Genomic DNA, 25,727 nt, shown 5'->3' on the forward strand with positions numbered 1-25,727 from the left:
TCTCAGATTCACAACCAACACAGCACTCGAAGTGGATGAAGACCACAATCGATATTGTGCGACAATACAATACACATATCTTGAGCGCCCTCGTGGATAATGTCCACTGGATATGGTTCGCGCTACGGCTGGCCCCCGTAAACGACAACTTCCAGCAGGGGCACGAGTAATCGCCCCCTTTTATAATGACATGTCGGAGAGCATAGTGCCTGAGGATTCTCTAGCTGTCGAGGCCGATTCCAGTGGAGATGAAGCCAGTAAGTTTTCGTTCATCATGAATGGTTCATGCACAAAATTTGTACATGAGAATACATACATTTTAAACATAAATTCAGGTTAAACTCAAAATGATTCTTCATTTACAATGCCGGATCTCATGAGAGGTCTGCTACAACGAGGGACACGGAAACGACAGGCACACCTCGAGCTAAATGTGGAATGATGCAGTCACTTGATGTATCGCCGATCGAACCTGTGACAAACCATCCACCTTGGTCCGGTTCACAGAGCCTATTAGAGGTAGCAGCGAATCTTCCATGTCGTTGACAACGACTCGGTGTGTTAAGGCAGATCTATCAGGCGTTATGCAGTTCCCCGTTTACCGCGCCATTAGAGCTATTAAGGAATCTGAAGTGAGCTACCACTCTTGACTCAACTTGAGACACTCAACAGGCACGTACGACAGTCGCACCTGGAAACTCTTAATTCATACATCGTAATTTCAAGCTGTATCAGTTCCAATCAAGCGAATTATACGACGGTGCGGCGGCTTTGGCAGGAAGCAAAATGTGCCGATCGGGAGAAGCTTCTCCGGTGGGTCCGACCCACTGGGTCGATAATGGCGATAGAATCGCTTCGATACTTTCAATTATTGGACCTCACATGCCTGTAGGTAACGAGACGGTACAACCTGCGCCCAAGAAGGGCAAGAAGCAGACATCATAAACTTTGCACGTGTGATAGATGCATGGATTATCGACGAGTTGAGATGATGCATGGATCTTATGTTCTGAACGGTAGTGTGAATTATGTTGTTAATGTCACGGTGGGGCCTTGCAAGTTGTAAGCAGTTAGGTTGCACTCAGGCCTACTGAGTCGATGCGGGTAGTTTCGGATTAGCGTTGGATGGTGATTCGCTCCGTTTTCAGTAACTTGATTAGCTTCTCATTGTGAATGTCCCAACCCACCTTCAGACTTTTCCCTATAGGAGCCTACCTAGGCCCTTTTGCACTCCGCGCGACAGTAAAAACCCTCGGAAGAGTCGGATGAAACGCGATGGACTGATCAATAAAAACCCAAAGAGTACTCAGAGCTTTCATCTCAAGCTCGATTAGCATAAGGGAATCGAGCAATTCGCTCAGAATCGCGCGGCCACTCTATATCTGAGATACCCGGCTGCGAACGAATCGTCCGTAGGGAGTCTGTAGGAAATAGGTAATGTATTGTCGTTCATGATTTTCAACTATCTGATTCTTGCTCAGATTCTGCATCACTCATCGAGGAGGGCAGAGGTGCATCGTAGAGGGATGTGAGGCCCCCGCCAGGGAGAATGGCGTCTGCTACCGCCATAGAAACTCTAGAGAGGCTCTGTCAAAAAATAGGAGCATCCACCCATGATCATTCTGAAATTATCAGCGGTCGAAAGGTTGATGGTGAGGTCATCAATTCCCTCCGGTAGTGAATAGCACTTCTCCCAGCAGGTGAGCGCATCGAAGAGGATGACTGGACCGGAAGCTGCCCGAGATGTGGCAATGCGTGGCTCGGAACCACTGGTCAGCTGCGAGATTCCCGATCCGCTGCACGTGGAGCCAATCTACAGACTATGCGGAGCTCTGAGTTACTCGTACCAGCTCGAATAGGTCCCTGATAGTCCGTTTGTCTTCGATTTCGGAAATCGTAATCCGGGGCCAATCGTCGATGATTAGTAAAGTGTAGGGAATCAATCTACAGACCATTCGGAACTCAGAGTCACTCGTACCAGTCGAAGCCGGCCGCGGGCCCGCTTCGGGGCTTGAAAGCCCATTACAGCCGAGTGACAACGTCTGGCACACATACTGTCTGCATCTGGAGTCCAGATTCTGGACCACCGGGCACTAAAGTAAGGTGTGAGAGACATGTGGGGGGACAGGACTTTTGTATGAAGATAAGGAGAGGAGAGCGCTACTGGATGAACACTCTCACTCGGAGGCGAATACCACAGAAGCAAACCTCACGGAGTCCTCAGTCGGAGAACTACTAGGCTCTTTAAGGGGTGAAACTAGGTCCTTAGAGCTCTCATACAACCGCGTGACTAGCAGTCAGCGGGATACCCTCGACACCACGACACGGCGTGCTCGAGGAACCAGCAAGAAGATGAGGGGCGCGCCCTCAAGGCGATGGACTGTCGCGTCCAAGAAACCCTGTTGATCCTGTTGTTTACAACTTGCGAGAAAAGCGCATCGTTCAAGTGATTGACGATAAACCACCACCGCTGATCCAGTAGTTGTGAAACCAATATTTCCCATTGGGAGGAGTCACGTAACGCAGCTCACGTTGTAAACTACAACTCGTGAATGAATGGGTTTGTGTGTATGCTGCATAGAGTATGCATTATGTGCTACGCCGGTTTGCTGCGGCGTCATCGTGCAAATGGGGTATCCATGACGAACTTTCAAACATTCGATCATCGTTGAATCATATTAACGGTTTCTTCCGGATTACCAGACCTCTGCAGCTATGTTGATAGTCTCAATACACTTGGAAATAATCTTTGTTGCCAAGCAGGATTCCAATGAAGTTCATTGGAATACTGTCTTCGTTCATTGAATGAACGAAGACTTGCGTAGAGTGCTCAGAGCGCTCGAAGATGTGCTAGCGACCACATCTGTCTAATCTGTCCACGTCTGTCCGCCGATACAACACGACGAGACGAATCTGAGTACACATCCTCTATAACGTGAATCTGCACATCCGGACACGAACATACAACACAACGAGATTGGTAAATAGTGTTAGTGAGAGAGAGCATCCCAATATTGGTACCGGAACCCAAGTGACCACTGTCTCACCGTCCCAAAGGAGAATACATAACAGGCAAGCCCGCGCCTCGTACAGCTTCGAATAGCCAATGTAGCACGCCTGACAAGCACAGAGGGTTCCTCAGTGGGAGTAATATGCATCGAATAAGCACGTAAAGTGGCCGGCGGCGAAGCAGAAAAAGTCGCAGTTAAAGCCGAAAAGTAGCGGGCGACGTAAAAAAGCGGCGCGTGAAAAGTAGAAGAGGGTTCTCTCTTTGACCGTGTCCAATGAATTCACCACGTCATTAAAGTCTGCGCCTCGTCTCTCGCGCGCCATTGAAGTGATGTAGAGACAATAGCGTGCGCCATTGTAATCGATAAACACTAGAGTCTAATCTTCTAACTTGATTCTGATGATGCAAGATAATTTGTAAACCTCTTGTAGTGACTATGAAGCCTACAAATGTCTCCCAAGAGGTGGGGGGACAGGCATCTAATACGGTGTCTATGATGCGTGCCCACTCTACATCATCATTATCATCATCGTCTGATGGTATGTCGTCATCATCATCATTATCATCTTACTCCTCTTCTTGCACCTTCTGTTACGGTTCGGGTGTATCATCTAATAGGGAGGATGAAGCTGATGAATTAGCAGCAGCAACAGGAGGAGTAAATACTAAGATGCTGGATAACGATGCGACTATGCATCATGGTCATCATCATCATCACCATCATAGATGTACTTATCAACAATATGAGCTACGAGAACAGTTACAACCTACTACTACTATGATCGATGGTGATATAGATAATCGTCATGGTATAGTAGTAGAGGATGAGAAAGGTAATAGTAATACTATGATGGTTGTTATTATTATAAGTATATTTAGATACTACTACAGTGAGTATAAATCATAACATCCACTCGACTAGCCATTCATCATCACATTATGCTGATCCTGATGTATGGTCTCCTACTAAAGAGTAATAATAATATTATGATTACGTTAATGTTGTTGTATTAGGTATAAACTACGAGCTGGATGTGTGGTATATGACGAATCTGGTACTAATATATTATTAGTTAATTCTACTAGACATGGATCTGATCGTATGACACATACTATACCATCTGGTAAAGTAGAATCATTTGATCAAGATTTGGAGACAGCAGCAGTAAGAGAGACCATTGAGGAGGCAGGAGTAGAGTGTAGTGTTATATGGGATCTTGGATGGTTTATATCATCTACTAAAACTGGACAACCTACAGTAACCAGATTATTCCTAGCTCAATGTACTAATATATTATCTACATGGAGGGAGGTAATAATAATAAATAATGTATTAATAATAATAATGTTTGGTAGTCGGAATTCCGTGAGAGGATGTGGTGTAGTGTATCAAGAGCACTATCCTTATTAGGAAGGAAGAAGCCTCATTACCGTTTAGCTCTACATATGGCTGCTAATGTAATAACAACAACAAATAGCATCACCATTATGTTATGATAATATTATTTAGTCATATGCACAGCATGGACATCCACCACATTCACCTTTGTCATCATCATCAATATCATCACCACAGAAGGTAGATGGTAATGATGAGAAGCAGAAAAAGATGATGATAGATAGTACCAATGGGGTAGTACTTCTCAATATCGATGATGACCAGGATGGGGCTCATCAATTAACACCACCACCACCACAAGCACAAGCAGTAGTAACATCATCAACAACAATACATGATGATGATTATGCTCGGCAACAGTCATCATCATCATCACCCTCCACTACTACTGCTGCTGCTGGTGGTGATGATGGTGATGCCCTTATAGATAATGAGGAGGAGGATGACGACGATACTGTTAATAATAATAGTCATTATGATGGGATTACTACTACTAGCAGTGTTATTGAGGCTACTACTCCATCATCAACAACATCTCTACCTTACAACACTGATAAGAGTACTAGTACAGTATCGATAGTACAAGAACATACTCATACATCCTCTCATGAACATGATGACAATACACCTAACAGTAATGGTAGTACTAGTAGTAAGAGTCCTGGTAGACAACGACGACGACAACAACAACAGCATGATGGTAATGGAGGGGGCAGCAGCAGCAGTCATGTAGGGTATGATGATGATGATGAATACTACTATTATGATGATGATCTAGACTCGGATTCCTATTCTATTGATGATCTATTATCTGAGGAAGATGATGATGAAGATTATGATGATTATGATGAAGAGTGTCTAAACCATCAACAACAACAGCAACAGCAGCAGCAGATGCTATTACATCATCATCATCATCACCATGATGATGATAAACATCATCCCTCCTCCTCCTCTTCATCTAATGATAATAATCAAGTAGAACTCAGGGATATATTCCCTAGTGATGAGGGCGTGGTCGGGACAAGAAGGCGACAACAACAACAACAACAACAACAACAACAACAACAACAACAACAACAACAACCAGGAACAACAGCAGCAGCAGCAGCAGCTGGTATGATGATGATGAAGTGTAATTGTAGACGATGTAGATATTATAGGAGGAGGTTATTAGCTAAAGGAGTTATATGTCATCATACTAAGACAACTACTACTGTAGCTGAACAATTAGGTGGACATCTTATGCCTGTACAATGGAGTTCTGCATCATCATTAGAGAACTTATTATCCACCTCTTCATCATCACAACAACACCGACATCATCATCAAGAGGAGAAGGAGGAGAAAGAGGAGTCTACTACTACTACAACTCAACAACAACATGATGGAGGGATCAACAAACATCATCATCATCATCAGCCTATAGAGGAAGAGGGCATTAGGAGGATGAGGGCTCATACTACTACTGTAGCCTCCATCATGCATCAACATGATGATCATCATCATGTTAATGCTACTACTAGTACTAGTAGAAGAGCAGTAGTATCAACACCAATGATAGACCACCATCATGAACAGACCTCTATGATAGTATCATCATGTTTACCTAGTAATGAGGATAACAGTATTACTACAACTACTACTGCAAGCAAGAGGTCATCATCATCATCAACTCCCACTCCTATTAGCAGTAGTAATACTACTACCCAACAAAGAGTGGTAGGGTCGGCGGCGGCGACGGCGGCGGTAAGTTCTTCTTCTTCTACTCCTCAACCTTCAATACCAGTATCCTCTACTTTTGCTCCATCATCATCATCTTCATCACCATCATCACCTATAACCAAGTTATTGACTTTGGTTCCTATTGGTCCCATAAAGACAGGGCAAGAAGAAGAAGAGGAGGAGGAGGTAGTAGTAACAGCAGCAGCAGAGGCTAAGGATGAGGAGGATAAGAAGTCCATATCACGGGGTATTACAACTACATCATTGCAACAACCACTCAATGATTATGATAAAGAACATATCACCGACGACGACGACAAGAAGAAGGATGATGAGGATCAGAAGGAGGTTATGGTGGAGATAACACCTCTATCATTGAGTCCTGCAGCAACTAAGGCTGTATTAGAGGCTGATAGGGAGGCTAGTGAAGAGGAAGAGGAGGAGTAAGGAGGAGGAGAAGGAGGAGGAGATGGTGGTCATACCATGTATCATCCAGAGGAGTATGATAAAAAGGAAGAGCACCACCACCACCATGATGAGGTAGTAGTAGTAGTAGAGGACGGTTGTCATAGAGTAGTTAGTATCATAACTATAGGTTAGTATCATAACTCCACCACCATCTAATGGGACTCCTACTACTACTACTACTACTATATTACATACTCATGGTGTTCATCATCATAATCAGCATACCAACAACACTACTACTATCGATGGTGGTAGGATGACTCAATCTCCGAGTGCAGTAGTACCTGATGTTGAAGATGGTGGTTGTGGTACTACTACTACTACTACAGCAGGAGCAGCGGCAGCATCTCTAGTTGGACAAGAGCTTAGTGTATATGGGTTACAGGTTGGGGGGCATACTAGGTTTGTAAAACCACAGAATTCACCATTTTTGGTAATAATACTACACTAAGATGATGATGATTATACTCTTGTTGATCATCTTGATGTTGTTGTTGTTAGGTATTAAAACCATGTAATCCTGATGAATATCACTTCTATTCTAGTATAATACCGGAGAGATGCCCTAAGCTTCTTAGATTTACACCTAGATGTTATGGTGAGGTAATAGTAATAATAACAACAACAAGAAGAAGAAGAACAATCATCGATAGTATAGGACTATATCCTCTATCTTTTATCAGGTTAACCTGAGTGGTAGCAGTAATAATAATAATAATAATATAAACCCTACTACCACCAAAGGGTTAGTTGCTGATGATAACGAGCATGATGATAATGATGATGATGAAGATGAGCATAATACAATATCAGAAGAAGAAGAAGGGGATGAGGATGAGGATCATCTGAGTATAAAGTCTCCATTATCTCCTAGTGAAGAAGTGGATGATGAAGAGAATAGCAGTATAGCAGTATATGCTAGTACTGCTACTACTGGTAATCATCAACATCAACATCATAGGAGGTCATCATGTCCAAGTATGTATGATAATATGATGACAACTGTTGTTGGTAGTGATAGTAGTATGAGTAGTAGACCAATACCACCATTGGGTGCTACACAACCTAGGGCATCTATAGAGGCACAGAAAGGGGCAGAGGAGGAGAGGATGATTAGAAGATATAAAGAGGAAGATGATGATGATGATGATGGTGATGATGGTCAACATAGACTACATGAACAGATAGATAGAGAGAGGGAGAAGGCTAGACGGAAAAGGGAAGAGGCAGCAGCAGCTGCAGCAGTAGTTGCTATACATCATAGGAATACAGCAGTTGGGGCAGAGGGGACGACGACGACGACGAGGTCATCATCATGTCATCATAGGACATATTCTAATAATAAGAGGAGTATAGAGGATGGGGAGGAGGATGTGGATAATGATGATGTTGTTGAGGGAGATGATACTCAGACTAATACTACTTCTAGGAAGGGTGGTATACCTGATATAGATGATGATGATGACGGTGATGCACTAGGGGAGAAGGATGATAAAGGAGGAGGGAAAGGGGAAAGTAGTAGTGGTAGAAGGAGAAGGAGGAGGAGGATAGGGGCAACAACCACAACAACAACAACATCACCTATACGGTATGGTATAGTAAAAGTCAAGGAAGAGCGGAAATATGTAATATTATCATAATCATAATCATCATAGTCATGGTAAACAAGAAGAAGAATGATCTCTGCGTTACTTGCTGCTGTTGATGATGATGATGATATTGTTATTGTTCTTGTTGTTATTAGGTTGTATTGGAGGATCTAGCCCATGGTATGGCTACACCATGTATACTTGATTTAAAGATGGGTGCTAAACAACGTGCAGTAAGATATGGTTTATCTAAAGCTAAGATGGAGAGTAAATTGAAGAAATCACGACAAACAACAAGCCATAGTTTAGCATTTCGTATGTGTGGTGTACAATTATATGATAGGATTAGTGGTGAAAGAGTATATTATAATAAATATTATGGAAGGAAACAATCTGAACAAGGAGTATTCCAGACTATTAATACCTTCTTTGATTCAATTCAAGAACCATATAAGAAGATACTTATTAAAAGGCTTGTTGATAAGTTAGAGAGGCTTCTTACTGTAAGCATCATCATCATCATTACTACTACTAATTATAATAATAATAATCAGATACTACAATCTCTTAATGGTTTTCGGTTTTGGTCTGGTAGTCTACTATTTGTATTTGATGCACAGAGTATTGAACCAAGAAATGGGACTGTTAAAATGATTGATTTTGCTCATACCTCCATAGTAATATATACAACTATTACTACTAATACGTTATGAACATCTTATCATTATTATTTTAGATATCTCCTAATAATGGCCCTGATGAGGAGTATTCCACTGGTATTAGGAATCTTATAGTATATCTTAGTAATATACCATTACAAAGTGGTGTATCAGAGGATACTATTGATGAGATATATGCTACTATGGTAGAACCTAATCTAACACAACCGCCAGATCCATCAATACAGGTAATAGACATTAACTACTAATCATTATTATTACTTTACCTATTGCCGCTACTACTCAGGATGCTGAATTAGATGAAGTAGTAGCCGAGTTATCGAACTCTTCTAATAGGACATCATCGTCTAGTGGGGGCATTAACCCTTCTAATCATTCTCGATCATCATCACCAACAGGGGCAGCAGCAGCAGCAGGAGTAGTAGTAGTAGAAGACAACAATGTACAGCAATAACAGCAGTAGTGGTGTGTCTACTTACTATACTGTGTTTTACTATTGTATTATTCATCCTCTTTCCTATGTTACTAATCCTCATAATCTGTCGATAATAAGAGTAATATTATACAATTATTAGATATTGAGTTGTTGGATAGTTGGGGATGTATAGTAGATATCAATACACTTAATGATTGATGATACCATACCTTGCCATTATAAGGGTCCATCTACCACCCTAGGACAGGTAGGGAAGATGACGACGACGACATTCAAGGTGGTCCCTGAGGTGGAGGCTGACACTTATGATAATACCAAACACTCTTTTTGGAAGGATTACGTCGCCCAAAGTAGTAGTAGTAGTAGTAGGAGTAGTAGTAGGAGTAGTAGTAGGAGTAGTAGTAGTAGTGGTAGTAGGAGTAGTAGTAGTAGTAGTAGTAGTTCGACCTCGGTTTCGACCTCGGGCAGTCGAAGCCCGGGTTGACCGTTTGATTGCAGTAGACAAGTTGTCGGTGAGGGTAGAAGCTGCTTCATCCAGCTCTGAAACCGTGCTCGTCATGCCGAGAACGATTGAGCACTCATTCAGCGTTCTTGAGAAGGTCTCCCAATTTGTGCGTGAGGGGTATCTCTTCGGAACAGCGAGAGGTTTATTAACGAGTGCCTGGTCACCACAGGATAACGAGACGATGAGGCATGCATGATCGCCACACGTGGGAGCATAGGCGAAACAGTAGTTTGATGTCTTCTTGCATGCAAGTAGATCAATGTAGGACTCTCCAAGCGTACTGCTGTAGGTTGGGGCAGGTGGGATGAAAGCATCGAAGCCTTCTTGTAAAATAAGGTCTTCGAAAGGCCGTCCACGGATGATACGGTTATCACTTCTCGGAAGGGAGCGACGTGACCATAAGTGCGAATGCGAGTTTGTATCCCCGCCAAGCACAGTAATACAATTATTACGACCCAATTCTAGAAGATGTCTGCAAACTATGTTGCTATCTTGTAGTTTGTCGGCGTAAAATGAGATGAGACGTAGCGGTACGACGGTGCCATCCTTATCGGAAGTACCAATGTCAACCGAGACCACATCAGGTTTCTCATCGGTTGAGATGATGCATAGCGAACGCGGGACCAGAATCACTGCCCGTGACCATTCTCTGGCTTCTGGGAGAGCGTCAGGATTGCAGTTGGCCTTGATCGCGATCAGATCTCGAAAGAGGGCTCCGATTTTGTTGGGCGGCTCTTGAATTAGATATACTGTGGTACTGCCCTCGATAGTTGGATCGTTGGCGAAGAAATCTTCCAGAACTCCCCAGCTACGGTTTGAGTTGAAGGATGCAACCCTTAGACAGACAGGATAACCGGCTTCACTGTTAGAGAGCATTAATCATCTCTCCCGTCTTCCAATGCGACGGGAGAGAGAGCATCGACGGCCATATCAACGGCTGTGCCATCAGATCGATCATCTGCGGTAGTGGGAACCTCCCTACCCGTGGTCTCCCTCCTCGGAGGATTACCATTCCTGACGTAGATAGGCTTGCAACAGTGTTCAATAGCACTGTGTGGTCCATCACAGTTGGAGCAGGATCTCAACCCTCGGAAGTATTTAGGTTGAGGGCAGAGCTCTAGGCTATGCTGGCCGCCGCAGCGGACACAGCGGGCCGGTGCGGAGCAAGGGTTGTTGCCTCCTATTGGGTGGTAGCGCCCACAGCGATAGCACAGAGAACCTTTGCTGCTCATCTTGGCTACCTTACAGGATGCTAAACCCAGGAATATTCGACCGTCCGTAGCGAATCTGCTCAGTATTGAGCTGGGCCCGCGAATTATTGCGAAGCTCTGAGTCTGCTTGATGACAGTGGTCCTAGAGGTGTCCATACCGTTCTTCTTTCCCAAGTAATTCAATAGGAACTGGCCTGAGTACGATCCCAGCTCGGAAGCACCTCGGGGGAAGAGAATCTTGATGGTGGATGTGTTTCTCAGGATCTCCTTGGTGATGAGGTTCGGATCCCTGCCGATCGAACCAACAGCAGCATTCCATTGACGTCTGTCTGGGAGGAGCAGGCCTAAGCCTCCTCCCGACAGCGAAGGTGCGAGAAACACGCACGCCATTTAGAAGGCCGGATACGGCTGAACGAACGGTCTCCAACTCATCCGCGGAAAGGCTATCCCAGCGACCGTTCGGCTCGATCTTTCCTCTGAGAGTTACACACAGGATGGTTGACTCATTTTCCGATGGGTCAGGAGGCCCAGCTTGGCCGTGACCGCGTGCCGGCTGTCGCGGTGGAGGAGCTCGATGGATGGGAGGGCGTTGTCTACGTTGTCGGTTCTTCCTGCGAGGTCCCGCTATTCTCCACCCAGAGCTGTCCGTATCACTGTCTGCTGTCTCCTGTGGGACGCTGCCAATGTTTTGTGCTATAGTGCGAGTAGCCGTAGCAGGGGTACCGTTCCTGATTCTCCCGGCGGCAGCAGAGATTGCTGGGAGGCTAGGCAACGCATCCTCGGGAACGTCATTCCTCGATGACGAAGAGTTGATTGAGTGGACCGAGACGCAGTCCGATTCCTGGATGCTGCGAAAAATCTCGGAGTCCACTGAGGCTCTACGCTTCTTACTACCAGCCGACGCTACTGCTCTACGTGATTCATCTATCTCACTTCTAAGTTCTACCATCTTTTTGCGTTCTTTGGCTAATTCTAGGTAAATATGCAATAGTTCAGCATCCTTCTTACTCTGGACTTCTAAATTTTCCAACCAGCGACCGCGGAGCTGGGAGATTACCTCCTTGAGCTTACCTGCTGCCGCCTTACTCCATACCGATTTCTTCGATGCAAAAGTGTCGGTTGCTGCTACTATCCAATCCAATAATGCAGAGGTGCTACCATCTAAGTCTACTTGTATGTCGATCGGGCTACGCCTTATTCTCCTTTCCTCCACGCTGCCATCTCCATCTCCGTCATCGTTCGGTTGAGAGGCGCGAGGTGGTGAGAGCGGTGGCATTACGCGAAATGTGGTTGAGTTGTAAGTGCGCAAAGGGGGCGCGAACAAAACTAGTAGTAGTAGTAGTAGTAGTAGTAGTAGGAGTAGGAGTAGGAGTAGGAGTAGGAGTAGTAGTAGTAGTAGTAGTAGTAGTAGTAGGAGTAGGAGTAGGAGTAGGAGTAGGAGTAGTAGTAGTAGTAGTAGTAGTAGTAGCAGCAGTAGTAGTAGTAGTAGTAGTAGTAGTAGTAGTAGTAGTAGTAGTAGTAGTAGTAGTAGTAGTAGTAGTAGTAGGAGTAGTAGTAGTAGTAATAGTAATAGTAATAGTAGTAGTTGTAGTAGTAATAGTAATAGTAGTAGTTGTAGTAGTTGTAGTTGTAGTTGTAGTTGTTGTTAGGGAAGCCTTGTGTAATACGTGGTGGTAGTAAGGATTACATCAAACGTATGAGTAATGATAATATGATTAGAGTAGCTGGGGAGGATATGGTAACAGCTGAGGAGAGGAAAGGTAGGTGATAGTAGAAGGAGAATGATTATGATTATGATGATGCTGACTTATTAGATATGTCGGAGGGTTTTGGTAAGACCGATTGGAATGATGATAAAAGGCTTCATATCCCTTTTAAGGATTTCATTAATAAAGTAACTACTGGTAAAGTGTATATGACTACACAAGATATACCTTTATCTGAGTATGATGGTGGTCCTATAAAGAGGATGGGTACACATATACAGAAACTTATAGATAACAAACTGGTAATAATAATAATAGGATCTGTGATGATGACAATGATGATGATACATGATAATGTGTTCGATAATGGTATTGTTGGTAGTAGTAGATACCTAAGAATCCAAGTATATTAGAGGATACTGGTCTAACACAATATCAGGTTAATATGTGGTTTGGTGATGCTAAAGATGGTAGTACAACAGGTTTACATCATGATTATCATGATAATGTATATATGTTATTAAGAGGTAGGAAGATATTCCGTATATACAGTCCAGATGCTATTACACAAGGATTAAATACGAATGGTGTAATAGATGGTATTAATAATAATAATACAGTAGTGGTATTGTCTAATGGTCTAATATGCTATGATTGCCATAAGCTGATGATGACGACGACGACGAGCTCTTGTAGTAAAGGGGGATATAGTGTTAGGGAGGATGGAGCCAGAGTGGAGGATGTGGTAAGTTGTTGATGGTGTGGGAATACTAAGGATGAGGAATAGTGATAGTAGGTACGGCATAGACTATTACGTGGAAGTAGGAATAATGGGGAGGAGGAGGAGGAGGAGGAGGAGGCACAGCTTGATAAGCTACTCGATATTGCTATTGCTGAGGGGAATTTCGATGATGATGATGATGAGGAGGAAGAGGAGGAAGAGGGACCAGAGGGTAAGAAAAGGAAGGTGGTGATGGAGGAGGAGCTCAAGACTCAAGGACCATCCCACTTCTGTAATACTACTATCATCACTATCGATCATACTGGTGATATTATGTATTGCATACAAGGTATCCATAATACTATTAGTAATAGTAGTAGTGAAATCCATGGAGAATACGTTGAAGTAGAGTTACTACCGGGAGATATGCTATACCTACCAGCTAGTTACTTTCATGAGGTTATATCATACTCCTCTACACAAGGAGAAGAAAAAGAAGGTGGTGGACATCTTGCAGTTAACTATTGGTAGTAGTCATAGTCATCGTCATCCTCCTCCTCCCCTTCTATGGTGATAGTAATACTGTATAGGTATCATCCCCCAGTTTATGGAGGTACTTATGATAAACCATATGTTGATAATTACTGGTCTGATAGATGGGATACTATCCTATTAGCTTAAACCACCTTATCATTAGTTACTTTCGTTGGTCCTCTCACCTCCGTCATGACTTGTGTTGATTATAGCTCAAACTGGTAGAGCTGATAGTAGTAGTACTAGGAATTGTTGAACCATGAACGACGCCATAGGTGTTCAACTGCTGCTGTAATACATCCATTCCTCACAATATTCCATTCATGGGAATAGTACTACTCATATCATCTTCTCCTCTTCTACCACCATGTTATTAATGTAAATCAATACTATAATTATTATCGTGATAATGGGAAACATAAGTAGATACGATAAGATTAAAGTATATGTCCACCAATAAGGGAGTACTCCCCCCCCTCTACCCTCCCGATGAGATTAAAGTATATGTCCACCAATAAGGGAGTACTCCCCCCCCTCTACCCTCCCGATGAGATTAAAGTATATGTCCACCAATAAGGGAGTACTCCCCCCCCTCTACCCTCCCGACTGCTCCAACCACTACTATCCTCTACAATAATTAATAGCACAAACCCTATAATAATAATGCTGGAAAATGACGTAGTTAGCCACGATATATCATATTCTTCTGGCATGTTGTTGTTGTTGTTGTTGTTGTTGTTGTTGTTGTTGATACTAATCAAAAAAATACCAATCGATGATACATGGGAGTACGACAACCTCCACGGCTAGCAACGGTGAGGGGATGTCCAAAATGGGAGGTACATGGTTACCATCCTACATCATCATCATCATCAGCAGAAGAGGAGGAAGTAGAGTAGATCATAGCAGGTAGGACCTACCTGGTAGGTACACCCAATTAATAATAATAATAAAGCTAGGCTAATGTAACAAGGGTAAAATATAATGTGATGATGATATCAGAGGCACAACTTCGATGATGATTGTGGTGATTCTCAACATGCATTCATCATACCGATAACATCTACACCATCTGAGGAGAAGAAATCTTTCTCATTGCAAGTGGGAGAATCAAAATGTACCATCGAGAGGATTCGATCTTGAGACCTTGGGAATGAAAACCACGAACTCTACCTCTACACCAAATTGGATGAGTAATTGTACACTCCCTACATCATCCATCGAGTTATTGAGCATCGATGAGTACGCATGATCAGTGGAAGTTACCGTGTATGGTTGTTCAAGGCTTGAACTTCAAGCTTAGAGATCTTCATCGTTACTTGTACTCATGATGAAAGACTACAATAAAGACTACATAATGACGATGCTTGCTAAGGGGTAGGTACTACTACTACTACTAGGATGTCATAACCTCAATACGATACTACTCCACCTCCTCCTCCTTTTTCCTCTTGTTGTTGTTGTACTACAGATTAGCTGTTAAACTGGTCCTTTCCTTTAACCGTGGTACTACTTCTACTACTAGAGGTACTATTCACTCTGATATTACTACCAGTGATGCGGTAGATCCAGATATTGATGAGATCAACGATAAGGAGGATGACGAGAATCAATATAATGATGATGATGATGATAACAACTACAAGACAGTAGTAGTATGTACGTACTTCTTCTTCTTAGTATTACTACATCCCATCACTGATATGAATAGGTTGTACAGGATGTATCACACCTAAGCATGATGCTCTGGTATTTGAACCTCTACAACATACAACTACTCCATACAACTATAACAACTCATCTCCTCGACGCCAGCAACAGCAGCAGCCACTTACTACTACATCATCATCATCATCATCGTCATCGTCGAGTGGCCTCATCATCATACCTCTCAGTGTTATTGATAATGTATTATATTATCATGATGATGATGACGGTGTAGCAGGAGTAGTACTGGTAATAATGATAGTACTACTATGTTCAGCTGTAGAACATCCGAGGTGATCAGGAAGTATCAGGGTATGATGATAAGACAATACGTATAGAGTGTGAGAGGGAGGAGGATGCTTATCTATGGTAAGGAGCAGCATTTGGTGATAATAATAAGGCTGTTGTTAATTATCAGGTTTAAAGCTCTTACGATTATCTTATCTACAAATGATGATGATGCTGTTTCTGAGGCTGACACTGGGGAGGTAGTAGTAGTAATGTTGGTGTTGTTGTTCATACCTTTGATTAGATAGTAACCGAGGATAGTTATGAGGTGGTGGAAACTAGTGATGGTCATCTTATCATAACCAATGATGATAATGATAATGATGAATCGTCAGCATTACTACTAATTGAAGATGATGATGACCACAAAGGATCATCTGAGAGTAATGATGGAGGATAGCACGTGATGTGGTATCTATGACCATACAGATGATGACAATCATACTTCTAGTGTGGCATCATCTAATAATAATGAGGGAGAGAAAGATGATGATACGTCGTCGTCGTCGTCCATGATGCTACTGCACGATCATACCGCCGAGGAAGTGATGACCAAAATCATTGATACATAATACTAGTCTATTACTATGTTGTTGAGATGATGATGATCAGATATCAATACTCAAATACCTAATTTTGCATAATGATACCATCATACACCGTATGCAGGAGGAGGATGCTAGGTAATGGTCATGATGATGATTGGTAGCATTAATAAGGTTGGATTATCATCATTAACATTAGATCACGATGTCTATTCTTGATGGAACAGAACAATATACTCACAACTCTACTCAAGGGTAATGATAAATGGAGTGGGAGAGGGATATAATCATTATTACAGGTAGAGAGGATACCCTCCAAGATGTCTACAACCTGTGTAATGTATTATTACTCACACAACAACAACAACAACAAGAGGCTGAGGATGAGGAGGAAGAAGGATTACCACCATTAATCCCATTCTATCAGGTCTTAGCCTTCTTCTTCTCATTACTATATATGTAATATGGTCCTTAGGGATATGCCACAAGGATACGATGATACACTAGTAACACAATTAATATCAACAACAACAACAACAACAACAACAACAACAACAACAACAATGATTATCATCATCATGCTAAACATGGTATGTAGACAACGCTAGGTTGTTGTTGTGTTGCTAGTTATCGCTAATACATATCTCTGTCATCAGTTATACTCTTAATCATGGCTCCTAATAGGCTTGCTACTGTAGATGATGATACTACTGGTGAATCCCTTTCCCATATTGTATCGATCGGTCCTAATAACAATTATGATAAGTTTGTAGAGGATACTGCTGCATCCCTTAAGGATGGCAGGATACCTAAATTACCTTCTGCACCATTGGATCAAATATTCAAGAGGAATATGATACCCAAAGAAGGGCTTATATTGGACTTTGGTATTGGTACAGGTAAACAGGGGCTCTTACTACTACTACCACTAGTAGGTATGATCATTATCATTCAGGATGGTTTACACGCTACATTGCTGGTCAACTTGATGGTAGGAAGATGTACGGTTTTGATAGTTTTAAGGGTTTACCTAGTGATTGGGTTCCAAAACAAGTAATAACTTTACGTGTAGTATTAGTAGCATTATATCTTCTTCTTCTTCTTGGTCAGGGGGCAATGCCCGAGACTGGTAAAGGATCATTTGCTCAGACTAAGCTACCAGATATGCCCGATAATGTGGAATTGGTTGTGGGTATGTTTGATGATACTTTACCAGGCTTTGCTAAGGAACATGCTAATGATACCATAGCCTTACTTCATAATGATTCTGTAATGTATGAGTCAACTGTTAGTATTTTCAAAAATCTTGGTCATATGATTGTCCCTGGTACCATCATAGTAATGGATGAATTATTCGATTATCCACAATATGCTAAACATGAGTTAAAAGCATTCTTCGAATACCTAGTAGATAGGTCTAAGATTATCGGTGAGGATTGTGTATTCGAATGGATTGGTACTGGTGATGTATTGTTGGAGGATTGTTTTACTGATCCTAAATATGACTATGGTATTTACATCGATCCTACTGGTGCCAAGTTAGTATCACAGAATATTAATTTATTGATGAGATGTGGTATCAAGATGATTAAGGTGTAATCCTTGTTATCATCATTATGAGTTTTTATGATCGATCATTTTATCTTGTGGTGTTAATAGTGGGTAAGTGCCAATCCAAACCACATAATGACTACAGGTCCCCAACATTCATCTAGGTTGTGCATTACTTACTATCCTACACAACTCATAATATGAATAAAGTACAACAGTAGTGGAGAGTAGATAGTTAAGTTTGAGAGATAATAATGATTACCATGGTTCCCCTCTATTATGATGTGTATGTGATCGTAGATCCAGATAACTTACAGGACGATCATGATCACAATGACTATGGCATTTATTGGTGAATTCATCACTATCAGTACTAGAGGTAAGACCACCATGTGCAACATAATCCAAACATACATTCCATATTAGACAACTCATGTTAACGAATAATACCTAATAATAATATCAACAACACTACTAATAACGATTCTATCATCACAATAACTACCTGATAACGTCGAGGAACTATTGTAAAGTTAACTAATTGTAGTGGTATCCACATACTCCAACATAAAGTAATTGTTGAATAATACTCTCTCTTCATAGTATCTATTGTTTCACTCATACTATGTTGTTGTAGAAGCCCTAATGTTGAATAAAAGGCAGGAGTATATAATAATGGTACGTGTATAAAGTTATCGATTAGTGATATGATCATACCTTTACCAAATGTACTCATACTCCTAGGTATAGGAAGCTTATAATGATATAGATGATATATATAGGTATCCACTCCACCTTGATAATAACCACAGAATATTGTCATAGCTAGTGAACGTTTCCAACTTACACCACCATCACCCTCTGTTTCAATGAATCTTTGACAGATCTGATCTCCAATAAAACCAAGTGTTGCTCCTGATATGGTATTAGTAATATAGGGTCTAGTAGTGGCATAATGACTATAGGTAGATAATGACGATAGTAGTAGTTTATAACCACGACAAGTGCATAAACGACGACGTAGTGTTGATGATGATAGACGACTATTCATACTTGACGACTACGACCACAACTATATATGGGAGTTATGTTAGTAATGACAACAACTCAACGAGAGATGGTGACAGAAGTAATATTATGAATAGTAGTATTATTATCATTACTCGGATTTAGATCGCCCTCCACCCTCAGGGTTAATATTGATACAGTTATTAATACTACTATCATATCCTCCTCCTCCTCCTCCTCGTGCCTCTCTTGGTCTTGATGTTGATTCTAATTGTTGCCAGAATGATGCCAACTCTTCCTTCCTCCTCTTCTTCCTCCTAGTTGTTATTAACTCTTCATCATCCCTTTTCATATCATCCCTCTCTTCTTGAATGAATATATACCCTAGATATCTACAGGAGAGATAATAATGATGATGATGATGATACCACATGATAACAACAACAACAACAACCGACATTACTACAAGGACATGCTCCCTAACATTATGATCCCTATAGCTACTGGTATTTCGATAGCAACACTTCGAGGTAATGGGAATAGACGATTTAATAGTGATGGATAGGTTCTTGATGATGATGATACTATACCTAGAGTGGATGGTCGTGGTGGGTTCTATACCGGTATGAATAGTATTACCTATATCCTCTATACCACCACTTTTACCATCATAAAAGGGTGTAATGACGACCCATAAGATATAATATATAAATACAGCAAGACCAAGTAGAAGACCAATGATGCCTTCATTCCTAGCTAAGGAGGGTGGATGATGATGATTATTATATTCTTGAGACCACCACCACCATGATGATGATGATAATAACAACATACTAATAGGAATACTATCATCAACGTATTTATAATAGTAGTAGTAATGTTGAAGAACCCGAACTAAAGAAGGCGATGGTGGTAAGGGAGAGTTGGTAGTTACACTAGTACCAATTATTATCAATAATATACAACATCTCCAACATGCTATTAAAGAGTATGATGACAGTGATGGTATGATGGTAACCTTATACTACTACTACTACTACTACTACTACTACTACTACTACTACTACTACTACTACTACTACTACAAGAAGGAGTAGACCTATTATTATTAGCCTATACCATTATCATGTGAAGAGGGTGAGAATATAGGAGTCACACTATTGTTATATACACTCACTATAACTAGTAGTAGTAGTTTATACTACCACTACTACCCCGCTTCATGGTCTCGGTGCATCACGCTAGTATCAGCTGATGATGATGATGATACAGGCTCATGAGGAGTAGTATATGACGCTATGCTAGTAGTAGTAGTAGGAGGAGGAGGAGCCGACTGTGGTCGCCACATGTTATAAGAGTAGGTAGCAGCAGCAATAGCAGCCTCCTAATAAGGATGTCCTCCTTCTTCTTCTTCTCCTCCTTGTTGTTGGTGTTGTATGGCGGTGTGGTGGTGAGCCAGCTGATATGTGTTATAGGATAGGATACCCAGGATAAGGTAGAGTATATGATAATGATGATGTTGTTGTTGATATGCTCCGTGATATAAACTCGACAGCATGAGCCGACAACTGGGGCTAGAGAGTAGGAGGATGATGATGATGATGATGAGGACTCTTCTCCACTTCATCATCATCATCATCCGTTTGTTGTTGTTGTTGTTGTAGGTTAGGGATATTATAATCATTCCTTGACGAGATGGTAATGATAGTGATGATGCATCCACCTTCCTCTGCTCATTACCCTCTACAGCATCATTATCATCACTAGTAGAAGGCTGTGGTGGTAGTAGTAGTATTGACCTAGTAGTAGTAGTGTATATGACCAATACTAAAACTTACTACTACTACTGCTACTTCTTGCTTCTCTTCTTATCATCTTTATGCTGCCTTCTATTACTAGTAGCATAATGCTCTTGACGAATATCATCATTACTTGTGGCGATGTAATCATGATTATCCCTGAGCATCCCCGATACCATTCCTCCCCGAACTCTTCCTCCTCCTCCCTTCCTATTAGTTCTACTATCCCCTAGTCTCTGTTCATCATCTCCCTAAAGTGTCCACCTAATAACGTCATCCTGCCAACGCGATGATCAACCTTGTCCATATGAGTAGAACGTTTCACTGGAATAACGTAGAACTCTAGAATCGAACCGCCGCCGCCGCCGCCGAGCTCCCATTCAACTGAAGTAAATACCTAACAACATTAGTCCAAGTCATGGCGGCATTGATAAATCCCATACCCCATCTTCTTATCACCGACAATAATATCGTCATACTCATCATCGAGCGATATTAATGTATACCTCTACATCATCTAACTACAGAACGTCATGGATATGATGAGGACTAGTTCTATGCGGAAAGGAGGATATTGCTGCTCAACACTCCTTAAGAGTCCGTGTCGCTCTTGGAAATAAACCATTCGAGCGGTTTATCATTATACATGCTCGAATATCAAGTTCCTACTAACCAGTGTTAATAATAATGGCACTATACCTCACAAACAGCAGCGTGATGATAACTGTTGTACCATGGATCGTAGTAATTATCATCACTCTGCCTACTGTAGTGAATAGTGCTAAAGGTCACATACTCAACGTGGACCTGAGCACTTTACATGAGATCTCATATAATGGATATATAGACCTCAATGCCCATAAGGATAACTATTGTTCAACTGCCAACAATGTGTCGGTTAAGATAAGCACTCCACACAAGTTAAAGTTGAAGGCAACCCTCCCAGGGGGACCCTTAGATGAGAATAAGTCCTTCATCTGGTCATTCGAGAGCGATATGACTATACAAAGCGAAGTTAACGGTACTATTCATATGTCATTACAACAACCAATTAGAGAAGATATTAAGGAAGTAGTAAAAGAGATAATGAGGCCCATCGATGATTTGATGTTTACGGATATGATATTGTCTATAACTCCACTTGATGATTGTAAGAAGCATCTATTGTCAATAACCTTCAAGCTGAGCAATACAGAGCCATTTATTTGTATATTCGAGGGCATTAGTGATACCACAACTTAACGACAACGATAATGATGGAGATGTACTCACCAGAGTAATTGTTTGGGATTCACATGCATGTTGTTGATGTTGTTCTTGTTGTTGTTGTTGCATTGGCTATCGCGTTAATGTTGACATGCTTTCGAGGCACATGAAGGGTGAATGATGAAGAGATGGTGACATGGTCATGCTCGATCGTCGTGCCTCATCTATCATTAGTCTCATAGCTACTACTACTATGATGATGATAAGGAATTCAAGAAGCATGCTTACTGAGATGCTGCCTATAAGAGTCTTACACTGGATTCCCCCTCTGTAGGGTCTGGGTATGTGTTGTATAATAATAAAACAACATACTGTAGGGTCTGGGTATGTGTTGTATAATAATAAAACAACATACTGTAGGGTGTGGGTATGTGTTGTATAATAATAAAACAACATACTGTAGGGTGTGGGTATGTGTTGTATAATAATAATAAAACAACATACTGTAGGGTGTGGGTATGTGTTGTATAATAATAATAAAACAACATACTGTAGGGTGTGGGTATGTGTTGTATAATAATAAAACAACATACTGTAGGGTGTGGGTATGTGTTGTATAATAATAAAACAACATACTGTAGGGTGTGGGTATGTGTTGTATAATAATAAAACAACATACTGTAGGGTGTGGGTATGTGTTGTATAATAATAAAACAACATACTGTAGGGTGTGGGTATGTGTTGTATAATAATAAAACAACATACTGTAGGGTGTGGGTATGTGTTGTATAATAATAAGAGGGTATACTTCTAAAATGGTCTATGATGACTATGATGCCATCGGATGAAGATATCCTCATGTCCCGAAGAGTTTAGGACTTACCTCTAACATACCATACTCTATCATAAACAACAGCAGGTAGTCACCAATAGTACTAGTTAGGGTACTAATGTTACTGTACAACAATAATCATCATCATCATGCTCCTCCTCGTCCTCTTCCTCGTCCTCGTCGAATCTCTGGGGCTGCGTCTCGCCTAGGCTCCTGATACCAGCCATCTAATAATTGCAGGATTTCTTCTTCTTTTCTTTTACTACACATGGGTCGGAATAATAATACTGATGAGGAGGAGGAGGAGGAGCACTTCAGCTTCGATCAGTTCCCTCCCTTTTATACGTACTATAGTAGGGGGGATGCAGTCGGTCATACTATAGAGTAGTTACACCATTTTAGGTTACAACCAAACCTTACTGTTAGGAAAAGGCAGATAGCACTTTGGAGGGATAGGGTTTTAAAGATATGTAATATAGGGTAGTAGGGGTAGTGGGGATATATGTTCATGATGGTAGGTCGAGAACAACGATTGAGTTACCTCAATATACACTCTGGACAACAAGAAGAAGAACAGCAGGAAAGAAGAGTATTTGGTAATGAACATATACATAGTAAGCTATTGTTATTGTTGGTGTTATTAGCAAGATTATAATAATACTCTTGATCAGGACAGTTGGATATAGAGGGTATTAGAGCAGTATTGAATGATCTAGTCTTAACTGATAATGGACGATGGTGTGATGCATCTCAGACACGATTTATGGTAATAGTAGTAAGAGTAGCCGGCGCCGGCGGCTAGTCTAGTAGAGACATGATGCCTATTATTAGGTCCTATGGCATACCCCTGCTGAATGGTCTCAGATAATTTACGATTGGGTAGTAATAGTAGTATATGGTATAGATCTAGGAGTGTGCATGTCCTGTCCAATCAGGTTATTAATACGGGTAAGTTAGGCTCGGTTGAGACTGTATTCTCAATACATAGTGGAGAGGATGCCATAGGAACAGGTAGGCTGCTCCTACTCCTATTCTCATTACCAGGATTATAGGATATCCTTAGAATTCTATGGTCTACCCCCTGAGGTAATCATGCTGGCTTTAGACAAACTCGATCTAAGTGGTAAATGTGAGATATTTAAAGGGAACACTACTGATGCTACTGGTGTTAAGTTCTTTACTAGTAATGCTTTGTAGATGATTTCTTATACCTCATTACCATCTTTGGTTCTATCATCATCATCATCATCATCCAACTACCTTAGTTATAGTTTATTAACGATCCATGTACATTCGACTTTCCCATTACCCATTGTTACTATCACCGACACATCGGCATTGCGACATCGCACAGCGAATATTTTGGATATCTGGGAGCCGCTGCAATAGCAGTAGCAGCAGTAGCAGCAGGAATCTAACAGGGGTTGCTAACAAAGGTTCCAACCCAGCTCAAGCGTAATGGACTAGGATGTATTGGGATGGGCTACTCGTCGTTTACATACAAGGGAGAGTTCATCAAATCATGCGGGGATATTTATTATATATCTATGCGTGTCTATTGATGCACATGGTGAATTAGGTGATAATCTCGATACTCCATCCTCCCCCCCTCAATACGTAGTACACTGTATCATCCGTGTATAACTTGTTCATACTTACTAAAGTCATCATATTGTTATTAACTGTAAGAATAATATAACGGTACTGTCCATCATATCAAGTGGACAGTATTGGGTATAACTATTTTGTTAGGAAGGTAATAACGTACGTAGAAGAACTTTCTAGTATATTCATGACTGTAGACGACAACGACGACGACGATGGTGTTATAACACTACTTATTGTGTCCCGCCGTAAATTGTAGGTTTGCAAGACGTCGACTAGAGCAGTCACGGCAAGCTAAAGGCTTAGCTGCTGATGGGAAGCCCTTACCTGATAGAATAAGTAATAACATGATGATGACATGTGCCGGGATCGAACCTACAACCTATACTTAGGTTTTGATAAGGATTATCTAGGCCTACAAGCTGACCTTATGTACAGTCTAAATGATCTGGGACCTTCTTCTTCCACTGCTAATTCCGCTACACCATCGGGTATACGAGGATCTATAAATGTAATATCATACATGAATTAGTATTAACCCTAATGATATTAGGTCCTATTGAATCGTGCTGACACTGGTTATGTTCGAAAGATTGTTAAGTTCGCTAATACTGTCACTGGATCTACAATACTCTCGACAACTGCTTGTTACTTCTTAGGATATGTAATACCTTTATAGTATAATTACCACCCTTATATCTATGCTTAGATGGATACTTATGATACTATACCTTTCATCACAGCCTTAACTACAATGTGGGTCGGTAATAATAAGGGATATATACAACTCACACTAGAGGTGGTCATGTATGCCTCTGCCACTTATCTCTAGGTTTACATGTTTACCTTACAACTTATGTATCTCGAATAGTGGTTGATACTGGCAAGGCACAGATGGCGATTCGAGCTCACAGTCTATCAGGAAGGCCTAGCAGACCAATAGTGGTGAGGAGGAGGACATGATTCGAATTCATTGCAACGTCGGATATAGTACAATAGTTAGGTTGTTGGATGGCAAAGCTGTAGGTCTCGGGTTCAATTCTCATACTTGTTGTTTAGTTCCCTGTACATGGTATGGAGAAAGTAGAAGTCGGTGATAAGTACATACGGTTCCCGTACTAAGAAGCAATTCTGGACTATATCAAGAATATTTCCTTTTCCGAGTTTCCCAGATGCATACTATATCTGGTACAAATCTATCA

At 41.4% G+C, this 25,727-nt stretch overlaps 8 protein-coding genes across 8 annotated transcripts; 6 read left to right on the forward strand and 2 right to left on the reverse strand.

Annotated features, from left to right (window-relative positions):
- Positions 1-3,788: 3,788 nt before the first annotated feature.
- On the forward strand, positions 3,789-5,271 carry Pmar_PMAR028934 (hypothetical protein; the record flags this gene model as incomplete). The annotated part of the gene is made up of 6 exons (XM_002773583.1): positions 3,789-3,843; positions 3,890-3,983; positions 4,025-4,175; positions 4,367-4,468; positions 4,587-4,718; positions 5,188-5,271. 6 exons carry the CDS (start codon positions 3,789-3,791, stop codon positions 5,269-5,271), a joined length of 618 nt encoding a protein of 205 aa, XP_002773629.1.
- Positions 5,272-5,415: 144 nt separating this feature from the next.
- Pmar_PMAR028935 (inositol hexakisphosphate kinase, putative) lies at positions 5,416-10,142 on the forward strand (the record flags this gene model as incomplete). The annotated part of the gene is made up of 11 exons (XM_002773584.1): positions 5,416-5,526; positions 6,541-6,674; positions 7,005-7,035; positions 7,104-7,205; positions 7,564-7,580; positions 7,774-7,846; positions 8,347-8,694; positions 8,746-8,868; positions 8,928-9,098; positions 9,531-9,657; positions 10,078-10,142. 11 exons carry the CDS (start codon positions 5,416-5,418, stop codon positions 10,140-10,142), a joined length of 1,302 nt encoding a protein of 433 aa, XP_002773630.1.
- A 545-nt stretch (positions 10,143-10,687) lies between these two features.
- Pmar_PMAR028936 (hypothetical protein) lies at positions 10,688-11,413 on the reverse strand (the record flags this gene model as incomplete). The annotated part of the gene is made up of 1 exon (XM_002773585.1): positions 10,688-11,413. One exon carries the CDS (start codon positions 11,411-11,413, stop codon positions 10,688-10,690), a length of 726 nt encoding a protein of 241 aa, XP_002773631.1.
- A 1,306-nt stretch (positions 11,414-12,719) lies between these two features.
- Pmar_PMAR028937 (conserved hypothetical protein) lies at positions 12,720-14,131 on the forward strand (the record flags this gene model as incomplete). The annotated part of the gene is made up of 6 exons (XM_002773586.1): positions 12,720-12,783; positions 12,838-13,031; positions 13,118-13,199; positions 13,257-13,318; positions 13,526-13,977; positions 14,041-14,131. 6 exons carry the CDS (start codon positions 12,720-12,722, stop codon positions 14,129-14,131), a joined length of 945 nt encoding a protein of 314 aa, XP_002773632.1.
- Positions 14,132-15,311: 1,180 nt separating this feature from the next.
- Positions 15,312-18,123, forward strand: Pmar_PMAR028938 (hypothetical protein; the record flags this gene model as incomplete). Its single annotated transcript, XM_002773587.1, has 9 exons — positions 15,312-15,361; positions 15,456-15,511; positions 15,551-15,633; positions 15,993-16,060; positions 16,110-16,179; positions 16,224-16,309; positions 17,209-17,423; positions 17,480-17,577; positions 17,635-18,123. 9 exons carry the CDS (start codon positions 15,312-15,314, stop codon positions 18,121-18,123), a joined length of 1,215 nt encoding a protein of 404 aa, XP_002773633.1.
- Positions 18,124-18,247: 124 nt separating this feature from the next.
- On the reverse strand, positions 18,248-23,147 carry Pmar_PMAR028939 (hypothetical protein; the record flags this gene model as incomplete). The annotated part of the gene is made up of 9 exons (XM_002773588.1): positions 18,248-18,259; positions 18,391-18,525; positions 18,923-18,990; positions 19,297-19,475; positions 19,550-19,673; positions 20,824-20,882; positions 20,937-21,133; positions 21,181-21,279; positions 23,046-23,147. The coding sequence occupies 9 exons, from the start codon at positions 23,145-23,147 to the stop codon at positions 18,248-18,250; spliced, it is 975 nt and encodes a 324-aa protein (XP_002773634.1).
- Positions 23,148-23,166: 19 nt separating this feature from the next.
- On the forward strand, positions 23,167-24,131 carry Pmar_PMAR028940 (Vacuolar protein sorting protein, putative). The gene is made up of 7 exons (XM_002773589.1): positions 23,167-23,265; positions 23,323-23,390; positions 23,439-23,534; positions 23,592-23,686; positions 23,752-23,799; positions 23,856-23,931; positions 23,984-24,131. The coding sequence occupies exons 1-7, from the start codon at positions 23,189-23,191 to the stop codon at positions 24,115-24,117; spliced, it is 594 nt and encodes a 197-aa protein (XP_002773635.1). The 5' UTR covers positions 23,167-23,188; the 3' UTR covers positions 24,118-24,131.
- A 581-nt stretch (positions 24,132-24,712) lies between these two features.
- Pmar_PMAR028941 (hypothetical protein) lies at positions 24,713-25,357 on the forward strand (the record flags this gene model as incomplete). The annotated part of the gene is made up of 4 exons (XM_002773590.1): positions 24,713-24,773; positions 24,918-25,036; positions 25,079-25,189; positions 25,235-25,357. 4 exons carry the CDS (start codon positions 24,713-24,715, stop codon positions 25,355-25,357), a joined length of 414 nt encoding a protein of 137 aa, XP_002773636.1.
- Between the last annotated feature and the right edge of the window lie 370 nt (positions 25,358-25,727).

Source organism: Perkinsus marinus (genome assembly GCF_000006405.1).
Source record: "Perkinsus marinus ATCC 50983 genomic scaffold scf_1104296958720, whole genome shotgun sequence".
NCBI lineage: Eukaryota > Perkinsozoa > Perkinsida > Perkinsidae > Perkinsus > Perkinsus marinus.